General features: G+C 35.2%; 1 protein-coding gene across 2 annotated transcripts in view; it reads right to left on the reverse strand.

The window, feature by feature from the left end:
• Positions 1 to 12,157, reverse strand: part of LOC145249736 (coiled-coil domain-containing protein 171-like) — a 282,316-nt gene that overhangs the window by 86,865 nt on the left and 183,294 nt on the right. For both annotated transcript variants that reach the window (XM_080111637.1, XM_080111638.1), the window contains one exon: positions 3,611 to 3,802. In XM_080111637.1, coding sequence (XP_079967763.1) covers positions 3,611 to 3,802 — 192 coding nt within the window. The remainder of the gene's footprint in view (positions 1 to 3,610; positions 3,803 to 12,157) is intronic.

Genomic DNA, 12,157 nt, shown 5'->3' on the forward strand with positions numbered 1-12,157 from the left:
GGAAACTACTCCAACAAAGGTAAATTTGTGAAATCTAGCATTAAACGGACAATCTGGCAACCCAGGACAAGAATATGAGAATTACATTCCCTTGATGTAGCCTCAGTTTTGAATATAATAATAATATATGATCATTGTTATAATGGTGTGAGAAAGGAACTTATAGTAATTTCTATGTTAAGCAGTTTTTCACTGAAAAAAGAAGTCCCTGTAATGTTGCATAAAAAAGGAAATATTTGAAAGAAAAAGGGCAAAAAATAAACATTGCCTGCCAAGATGCTGGACTGAAAGAGTAAATTAAAGATTGTCTCTTACAATGTAATGTTATTGTTCGTATTGAACTATGTAGCACAATATTACTTATCGATTTTTTATTAGTACTTATTAATTTATCTCATTTGGATCAGTTTTATATTTAAAATACAATGGACACTTTTTTCACAGAAATGCTAGTAAACTCATATTTGATGCATGTCATTGGGTCAAAAATTTAATTTTTTGCGCTATGCAGAAAAGTATCAGCTTCATCAAAACATTTGTTTATTAAATATATTTCTTATTCCGTGGAATCCCTCTTCAAAGATGGCATAACAAGTTAAAAAAATTATTGAAGCTCCTCTTCCAATTTTGGATTTTGTAATGATGCCCATATTCCTTTATTTTGTTCTGAAAGTTGATAAGTTCCTTTGCTTCTAATGAGTTAAGGGCGGAATAAATTCCAAAATTGACATAATAATTACATGAATGATTTTACGCTACGAAACAGGTGCTGTCAAAAACCGTACATTTCAACATACTTAAAGAGATAAATGGTAAGATGGTCAATATCTTGAAATTTGGAATATACACTTTTGTCATCTATATATATATAAAAGGCAAAATGTGTGTGTGAATGTATGTATGTTCACTTTTTGTGTATGTCTGCAAAAGGCTTTTTCGTCAGCTTTCTGGGGGGGGGGGGTCGCTCATTCTTAACACTTTTTATAAAACGTCTAAATGATAATACCTACGACTTAACAACAGGGGTCGCGTGTGTATTTTATTTGCCCGAATTTTACCAGCTCGCCGTGTCTTCGAAAAGCGAATGATGAGGTGGCTGGCTTGCAGCGCAAAACTAGGTCAAACATCACACCACTTCCTCGCACCTGTATATTTTACTTTATAAACCTTATTTTAACACGCTTATCAATTCCTCTCCCCTCGTGGCCGAGATGGTTAGGTGTCTGGCTTTTTTCCCCTTTCATTTCCACCTTCGCGTCAAGGCTTCGGGGTTCAATCCTACCTTCCTACTAAAACTTTTTTTTTTTTTTTACACCTCCAAACACCCGGCCGTTTTTTTTTTTTTCCAACACACAAACCTCGAAACACTCGGGAAACGCCAGGCACTTCCTGCTAGTTTATAATATAAATCTCACCTGTCTGTTTAAATGTATGTATGTATGTATGTATGTATGTATGTATGTCTGCCTGAAACTTTTGACAGAGGCGATGGATTTTCACGAGATCTGTATTATTTTTAAGCTCGACCCTTCGGATGACAAATATTGAAAAATTGGCCAAAAACATTAATTCCATCACTCTCAACTGGAAACTTTTCTACAAGGAAGGGTCGCTTTTTTTGCCGATATTTTTGAAAGTCATCCCCTCTTCTTGACTGTCTAGCCTTAATTTAAACCTTTGCCACTTTCGGTTTGGCGATGGGTGCAATAGCAAAGATGTCAAGTTTTTTTCCACATTCTTTTCCTCCTTTGCAGTATGGGTTCAAACCTGCTGTCTGCCTACTATCACTTTTTTTTTTTTGCTCAACACACACTTCCAAACACCCGGGCAACTCCGGGCACGCAGGCTAGTTTATATATATAAGGTAACCAAAATCTTTTGTCCATTTTTAAAGTTAAAAAAAAAAAGAAAACGCTTCATAGTATGTATAACTTATATTTAGTCTTGAAAAAAGTGATATAACATAAAAACCAAAGATTGGTTAATTTCAAAGTCAATTTATAAAAGCTGTCCAACAAATGCCAGCATTTAAACCAGATGGTCCAATGAAAATGACGATGAAAAAAGCAAATTATGTTTCTGAATTTTTTAGATGAGGAGGGATCGTTCATATTATTTTGATTCTTTGGACAACTGTTTCCATCTTGAGCGTTATTTTCAGTATGTTTCAGTTGGTGTAACGTCTGACCTTCTTCAGGTGTATCTTGTAGATCTTGCAAGGACCATGGCTTAGTGGATAAAGTACTTGGTAAATTCAATTTTAAGTGCCACTCTTCTGGAAGTTGAAGGTTTAATGCTCAGTGCGGGCAACACTCTAAATTAATTCTGAATTACTTAGGATTTCTACCTAATCATGGTCGACAGAATGAGAACATTCTACCTTTCTGAATTAGGTAAAGGGTTCCATTCAAAAAATTCCATGTAAATTCCCGAGTTTGAGAGAAAGATTCCACGAGATTGACAGAAAGATTTCCTGAGTTTGAGAGAAAAATTTCCCGAGTTCGATAGAAAGAGTCCCCGAGTTCGGCAGAAAGAGTCCCCGAGTTTGACAGAAAGATTCTCCTGAATTCAGCAAGATACACCTGAAGAAGGTCAAAGGTTACATCAACTGAAACGTTATGCAAATAACACACGAGGTGAGAACAATAGTTCAAAGAATCCAAAGAATAAGCAAAAATATTCAAATTTCCTATAAAAATGAAATTTATATAATGAAAATGATAGATGACTTCCTCCCCCCCCAAAAACCCTCAAAACGGAGTGAATTAATTTATGAATAAATCAGTTGTCCTTTTACTTATTCATTGATTTTATTCTTGTTTCCAGATTTCTCTCAATTATGTTGTCGCCATTGACTGCATTCGTGACTATGAACTGAATGCCCTGTTTCAAAATTACCAACAACAACCTTATAAATAGTGATTTTTTTCAATGCACATGATAAATGCACATGAAACTCAAACTAAGCAATTGTTTCAATAATAAAAGTATCTGGACAGGAACTGCTCAGAGCATCCTTTCTTACCTTGACACGGTTAAAAACTGCCTTCGAAATCTAGTGGGCGATGTCCTTTTCTCCCCTTTGCGACTTCTTTCCAACAGAAGAGCCGTTGCGAGTCTACCTCTGCTTTATCATTATTTTCATGGCAAGTGCTCAACTAAGCTTCAATCTATGGTTCCCTTCCCTTGCAAAACTTTCACAACAAGCACTCGTCTAACTACAACCACTGTCAACAATTTCCCCTACTTCCTATCTGTGCCTAAATCTAAATACAAATTCCATAAAAAGAGCTCCTTTCCTAGAATTGCCCGCCTGTTGAACTCTGTACTGTGGGTCTGCTTTCCAGCTTACTATAACATGGTCAGTTTCAAGCCCAATGTAAACAAGTTCTTGTTGAGCCGTCCCCTTAAATAATAAAATTATACTTGATTTCTACCACTGCCGATCACTACGTTGTTGTCTGACTGACCACTTTACACTCATTACCCCTTACCCTCGAGTGGCCTTCAGGCTTTGATAAGTTCTGATACTCTGGTAATAAATAAATAAATAAAAGTTCAATCAGATATACTAAAAATTCAGCTCGAATTATAAAACCTATTAATTCACCTTTTTGGTTACCGCGAGTGTGTGTTCGTTCTTTGTGCCACCTGCGACATGGATCTCCAGTTGTGAAGTCAATTTGCTTAAATGTCCGGCTTGTTCACTTAGGAGTTTGTCTGCCTGTTTCTCACGTATCACCGCGTTCTTCAGCTCCTGCACCAGCTTTTCGAACTTCTCTATGGGCACCTGTTTCTGTTGCTGAAGAGTTAAAAAAAAAGAAGAAGAAAAACAGCATAAATTTCATCCTATAATATAAAACAACCTTTTTAGTACACTGACATTTAAATGAATGGGAAAAATAATAAATCAAACTTCTCTCCCCATAAAATGACTAACTGTACTGCATACATGAATATAAATTTCTGGTAATAGAAACCACTAGAGTTTTTTTAGCATAATATCAAATATATGAATCGAGCTGATATCGAACTTTAATATGTCTGTAATAAAAAAGGAAACTGAACTTTTCATGGGGTTAAGTATTTTAATATATGCATTCAATATACACACAGTGATGTTCTGTGATTTCGTATATGTGTGCTTGGTTGAAGAAGGTAGCAACAACAATAGTACTACCAATGTGCAATGATATTAAAGTATCAACAATTGTGTGCCAGTTGATACAAATATTTTTCATATATATGGAAATATGATCATCTAGGGTTAGTGCATTTACTGAAATAATTGTACTGTAAAACTTATGAACTATTTGTACTGATGCTTCTGAGTTATATAGGTGGCGCATAGTATAGAATGCTAGACTGCAAAAATTTTTTTAAAAATCTCCAAATTTGTAAATGTATTAGACTGTCCAAGAGGAGAAGTATCTCTAGGTCATGAAAATTCGCAGTTTGGTTTTTATACATATTCTTAGCACTGAGGAGTGCCCTACTGAAAATAATAAAAACGCATATAGGCAATAAACTAAATATAAAATAAAATCTATCAGTATGGCCCGAAACAATTCTATACTTGTATAATAAATAAAACTGAACCTTTTTTTGAGATGAGCATGAAATGACAGTCTGGTTCCAGTAGTATAAAAGTGTTTGTGTGTGTGTGTTTCTCTATATATTATAATATATATATAGTTTCTTTAAATACTTTACAAGCAAAATTTCTTTATGCATTTTGCTAACTCCTCCCCTCTGACGAGAAGGAAAGTATTTCTTCAAAACTCTGCAGACTAAAAGACTCTCACCTCTATTTGTGTTTCCTTTCCGAATAATAAATATGTTTTTAACTCTTATTATAGTGTTTCTCAACATATTTTTATTCAACCTATATATATATATATACATATATATATATATATATATATATATATATATATATATATATATATATATATATATATATATATATATTATTTCTACAGTCAAGCAACGTCACAGCTCACGAGCCATGACAGCCAACAAACCGGAAGTCCAAGATTCAAGTTATGCCGTCATTTGAGCTCATCAGTTTAACACATCTGAACTTGGAATTCAAAACCAGACTCTTGCATGCGAGGCGAATACTCTGCCACTTGAGCACTCGCACCGCACACAAGAAAGTCTATTAACTAACATAGATCAAGCAAACCACGGCGAAATCTGATTACGGAATAGACCTACTTCACTTCAAATAAGGGATATGGCCATCTGACTAACAAAACCTAAGCCGATGTCTCACAAGTAGGAATTTCACACTCGCTAGGATGATGCCATCCAACATGCTAACCTAGCAAGCAATTGGTAATAAAATTTTCAGAATGTGAGAGATGATATAATTAATTCCTCAGTCAAATAATGGTGCAGCTCACAAGAGCCATGACAGTCAACAGTCGGGTCTTGGACTTCCAGTTTGTTGGCTGCATGTTGGATAACATCGCATGCAAAAGACTCGGGTTTCAAATCCAGAGTTCAAATGTGTTCAACTGATGAGCCCAAATGAAGGCGAAACTCTAGTTTTGGACTTCCAGTTTGTTGGCTGTCATGGCTCTTATGAGCTGCGACGTTGTTTGAATGTGGAAATTATTATATTATCTCTAACATTCTGAAATTATATATATATATATATATATATATATATATATATATATACATACATACAGATACTGTCAAGAATTGTAAAAGTCAACTGAATTAAAGGAATAAATTATAAGATGGTCACCATGAATTTTGGAATATAGTCTTTTGTCATTTATTCTCTCTCTCTCTCTCTCTCTATATATATATATATATATATAAATTCGTATTCCTGTCTGTTTTTTTGTTTGTTCACAATTTGATTAATATACACAAAACGTGTCTTATTTTAATCTTTCATTTATTTCCATATATAGTATTATACTTGCAAAAATATACAATTAAGAGATCACCTTATTTGCATATGACATTAAGAAAAATTGTCCTTACTAAATAGCGGTATCTTAGTTAATGTTTTTAGTGAGAGAATTATTTTAAGTATTTGATTTAAAATTGTTATTTAATAAATTTTAAACAACAATTATATTGATAATATATTTAATTGAATTTATTTTGGAATTAATATTTCCAACAGAGCGACCTTTTTTTAAACTTTTTTTTTTTAGAGTTATTTACCCCTAGATGCTATCCATAAAAAAAACAAACGTTCACTAAATATCATTTGGTAATTTCATTAAGTTTCTAGCTGGAAAAATAATTCTGTGTAGATAGAAAAATGACTTTTATTGTTTTTTTAAATATTAAAAAAAAAAAAAACACTTACGAAAAAAACTGAAAAGATTTCATTTGATTGTTTTATTTTATTCCTTAAAAGTCTGTCAAATTAAATACGTGCGTGACTCCCGTTAAGTAATACATATTATCTAGACAGCATATAGTTTTAAGAATGAGTGAGTGCTCCTCTGAAAAGACTTTTCCAGAAAAAGTGCACATACATGCACATTTTCGCTTTTATATTTATAGACTAGCGAGGGTACCCGGCATTGCCTGGGTGTTTGGAGGTATTGAGCAAAAAATTTGAAAAAATAAAGTGGTAGTAGGAAGGCAGGCTCGAACCATATCGTGGAAAAAAAAAAAATACATTTTTGCTGTTGCGTCCATCGCAAAACTGGAAGTGATGAAGGTTTAAATTAAGGCTAGTCAATCGAAAAGAGGGGACGACTTTCGAAATATCAGCAAAAAAAAAAAAAAAAAAAAAAAAATCCCCCGCCCCTGTAGAAAAATGCCCAGTTGAGGGTGAAGGAATTAATGTTTTTAGGCATTTTTTTTTTTTTTTTTTTTTGTTATCCAAAGGGTCGAGCTTCAAAACTATACAGATCTCGTGAAAATCTGTCATCTGTCGAAAGTTTTAGGCATACATACATTTAAAGACAGGTGAGATTTATTAGATAAAAAAATATAGCTGTCCTTATACAGCAGTGTCTGGGATTAAAAAAAAAATGTATTAATATTAACTAATTGCTGATTCTTTTTTTTTACTGCACACATCTATTTAATGAAATACAATTTGTGGCAAAATTTCAGGAAAAACTAATGGATGGTTATCTGGCAATCGTCCGGACTAATGGATGGACGCACAGACGTCACTGAAAACATAGGTCCCTCTCCAATAAATTGGGGGACCAACAAACAGAAGCTGAATGTCAGTCGCCATTAGCACAACCAAACAAACACCACATATAATTTGAACAAGGGATTAAATAAATAAGGAAAAATACAAAAAAAACATACATATGAGTAATAAATAAACAAAAAAAAGTGAAATAAATATGCAAATAGACAAAATGAATAAAGAAATACTTAAGAAACTTAAATAGATACAAAACAAATACAAATAAAGTTGATCGTATGAATAAATGAATAATAATAACATTCAAATACATAGAATACAATACAATAAATTGATAAATGAAAGGAAAAACCAAATAAAAAAGATAAATAAAAAAAAAATGCACAGAGCGATTTAGAAAAAAATATATCAAATAATGGCATACAAAATACACAATTACTAATGTGATGGAAATGAGAGGAAAAAAGGGGGAAAATAAATAAACAAACAAATAATAAGTTTGCTGACCAACAAAATAATAATATATGTGTGTGGATATGTGTGCATGTGTCAGTGATATAGATAATTAACCGTTACATAAGTTATCCCATTTAATAAACAGGTCCTGGATATGACCTTAAACTATATCCGATGGTGAGGCCCCAGCTTGCGGGCTTTTGGGGAGTGTAGAGACACCTCTTAATTGCCATTGCTCCACCCTGATCCGGAGTGGTAGTACCTCTTAGGGTCCCAACTATGGGTTAAATAGAAACTGATTTGAAAAAAAAAAAAAGCAAATATATTATATTAAAAATTTTTTTTTTCAAAATAACCTGAAAAGGCTTGATATGCCATAAAACAAAACCAACCAACCAACCATTTCACCAAGAAAATTATTAAGTTAGATCCATGTCCAAGAAATCTGTATCTAAAATTTCAATTGTTTAGACCCAAAATTGGCGGAGGAGTTTGGTAGAATTCTCAAAGGTCAAGTCATTGAACTTTGACCCCTTACCAGCCAAATTTCTGGCCGAAAATGGATTCCAAATCTCAGTACCCTGTATATCAAATTTCGAGTCTGTGGACTTAAAATTGACAGAGTTATTGCGTAGGGAAATATATATATATATATATATATATATATATATATATATATATATATATTGAATCAATAAAGGAATTCTGGAAGCGGACACTATCAGAGCAACAGAAATGAAAGAGAAAATTGGAAAGGAATACCTCAGGAGAATAATAAAACTCCTGGAAACGAAATTATATAGCAGAAACCTAATAAAAAGTATAAATACATGGGCAGTATCACTAGTAAAATACTCTGGACCATTTATAGGGTGGACAAAAGAAGAACTGAGACAACTCGACCAGAAAACCAGGAAACTCATGACTATGCATAATGCACTACACCCAAAGGACGATATTGACAGACTCTATGTGAAAAGGAAAGACGGCGGGAGAGGACTGATCTGTATAGAAGACTGTGTGAAGGAAATGAAAAAAGAACTAGAAAAATACATAATGCAAAACACTGAAAGGATAATTATGGCAGCGAGAGGCACGGAAAAAAACAACAAAACAGAAAGACAAACGACAAAACGAGAAAAGAGAAATGGAAAGAGAAACAACTCCACGGAAGATTCATAAGAATGACAAAAGATGAGAATAACAAAAACACCTGGACATGGATGCGAAAAGGACATATAAACCGAGAAACTGAATCTCTAATAACTGCAGCACAAGATAACTCGATAAGAACCAACCATATCAAAGCAAGGATCTATAAAACACAAGAAAACAGCAAATGCAGACTCTGTGGACAAAGAGACGAAACGATACACCATATAGTAAGTGAATGCAGCAAACTGGCCGAAAAGGAATACAAAAACAGGCATGACCAAGTGGGGAGGGTGGTACACTGGGAATTGTGCAAATGACTGAATTCCCAGACAAATGGTACAAGCATAAACCCGCAACAGCACTGGAAAACGAGAACCACAAAATCCTATGGGACATGGACATACAGACGGACAAACCCATCCAAGCAAGAAGACCAGATGTCGTAATAATCAACAAGAAAGAAAAATCTTGTCAAATCGTAGACTTTGCAGTCCCAGCTGACCACAGGGTGAGTATGAAAGAAAAGGAGAAACGAAGCAAATACACAGAGCTAGCCAGAGAGTTAAAAGGGATTTGGATGATGAAGAAAATCAAAATAGTACCGATAATAGTAGGAGCACTAGGAACAATTCCGAAAAACTTCAAAAAAAGAATGTCAGAAATTGGAATCAGAGGAATAACTGCAAAAGTACGACTAACGATAATGAAAACGGCTGAAATATTAAGGAAAACCCTTGAATGCAGAGAATAATACAAGAAGACAATATAACGAAGAAGCGTTACAGGGAATGAAGAACACCGAAACTGCATATCTACAAGTTCTACACCGCCCCCTCCCCATCATGCATCCCCTCCATTATTTCATCACCGTTCCCCCAATAAAAAAGTGATACCAAAGGGCCGAGAAGGGTCAATAAGGACTGAAAGACCGAGGAGTGAGCGCCAACCAGACCTTGGCTGGACAAGCGCAAAGAGAACTGGGACCTTGGGGAGGCTGAGTGCCACTCAAATTCCAGTATAAACCAATGCCCACTACCAGCGAGAAATCAATGGTAAGCGGCTGTTGCGATGATGTAAATTTATTTGCAAATGCTATCGAAGGAGGTGGGGTGACTTGTTCTCACTCAGCTTCCAGAGAACACCGCAGGTTTCCAATCAGATAGTTTGTTGACTTGTGTGAAAGCTCCATGTGAGCCAATAATAATAATAATAATATATAAATAAAGTGATAAAGATTAAATAAAAAATAACGTTTATGCTTTTTTATTTTTCTTTATTGAGCGAATGATCAAATAAAGTTTACTCAACTTCGAACTGTCATCAATTATTTGTATATATTAAATATCTGCAGTTCAACCTTATTACAGAGCTCAAAGATACTTCATTGCTATGAACCTGATCTGAGACAGATATTCCAACTAGTATGTAATAAAAACTACACATGCTCTGGCACAAGTAGGTGATATCTGCTAATTGTAGGAATCAAAATTATCTCCCTTTGAGAAAAAATATTTTTTTAGGCTAGAATTATTCTTTTTGGGAATAGAATCCCTTGGTTAAAAAAGTGTAGTTCCCAAACATGAGATTTTGGAGCAGCTCTTATACCAACAAGTAGCCAAAAATTAAAACCAGGATTCTTTCTCAATTGTGGTCTAGACGTTTTCCAGACAGGACATTTCTTTGGACATGTCGTCTAGCTGAGATTTTATTTTGTATTTAACACAGACTCTTTAGCTCTTTTTTTCTTTTTTTTTTCTTTTTTTTTATTTTTTATCATAAAGCTGTTGGTTTGTTGCATGGCTCCTCCATGATGTATTGAGGGCCATCCTGAGCATCCGTGTGTAACAGCCATCCAGTCTCTTCTTCAGCAGATCTCGAGCGCGTGGTTCAGTGGGGGAAGTCGTGGCTGGTTACCTTTAATGCATCTAAAACCAAGCTCCCATCTTTACATCATCAACGCTCTGATCCCCAGCTGGCATCAATTGAAATGGATGGCTCTCGTCTAGGAGAAGCCCCGTGTTTTGACAAGCTTCTGGGTTTGTCCTTTACTCCTGATCTGAAATGGAACACGTACATCAAGTCTGTTGCCAAGGTCGCTGGAAAGATGGTGGGATCCTTCTACCGCTCCAGAAGATATTTCACTACTGATGCAATTCTCTATCTATATAAAATCCAAGTACGTCCAAGGATGGAATACTGCTGCCATATCTGGGAAGGAGCTGCTAAAAACAGCCTATCCTGCCTTGACAGAGTACAAAATAGACTTCGTAGCTTAGTGGGGGATGACCTTTTCTCTACCCTGCAACCTCTCTCCGACAGAAGAGACGTTGCGAGCCTATCCTTGTTTTATCGTTATTCCCATGGCAGGTGCTCGTCTGAACTCCAATCTCTGGTCCCCCCTCACCAATCTTTCACAAAAAACACCTGTCTAGCTGAATCCACTGTGAAAAATTTCCCCCACTCTTTATCTGTGCCTAAATCAAAACGTGGATTCCATGAACAAAGCTTCTTTCTTAGAACTGCACGCCTGTGGAACTCTGTTCTATCTGCCTGCTTCCCACCTGACTACAACTTGGATGTCTTCAAGTCCAACGTTAACAAATTCCTAATGAACCGCCCCCTTAAGTAAACACTTCATCAAATCTCCACACTAACGTACTGTACTTGCAATAACCCTTATCCCTGAGTGGCTTCCGGGCCTTGATAAGTGGTAACCACCGTGTAAAAAAAAAAAAAAAAAATTTGTAAGAGTCCCTGCCTCAGTACCATAGAGAAGGACTGTTTCTACTGTGGCAACAAAGAGTCTTACTTTCAACTTTTCTAAGAAAGTGGATGACCATATCTTCTGCAACTTGTGACATGCACTCCATACCAGTGCTTTTCTTACTTCAAAATCTTTTTCAGTGCTCTTTGACCATGCTCCAAGGTGACCTACCACCAGTATCACTGAAAGTATAGCAGAGAAGGATGTGAGTAGCTGCTCACTGCATGAGACACAGCAAAGAGGAAGTCAGCAAGCTAGTTCTCTGGATACTAACAGATGGACACCCAAACCATGGTAGAAGAAGAATGACCTACATTGACAACCTGCTACAAGACACGGGATTAAAATGTGTTTGGGACATGCAAACTGTCATGTGAGATCGAGAGAACTGGAGAAGTCGTGTAGATTCGGTGGTGAAACGTCCTGAAAAACGACGGAGATGAGATGAGACTCTTTATCTTCTTATGAATAATTTGTGCATTTTTATTTGTATGGGTACAATGTATTTACTTGTATGTTTAATCCCATTATTCTCTTTATAAATTGTTTTAGGCAAAATAATACAAAAGAAACATCATGAGAAGATTTTAGTCTTAATATTATCTCTTTTTACCTGAATGACTTCATCTCCTTATACT

The sequence above is a fragment of the Euprymna scolopes genome, chromosome 28 (assembly GCF_053919585.1).
Source record: "Euprymna scolopes isolate OS-2025 chromosome 28, ASM5391958v1, whole genome shotgun sequence".
NCBI lineage: Eukaryota > Metazoa > Mollusca > Cephalopoda > Sepiida > Sepiolidae > Euprymna > Euprymna scolopes.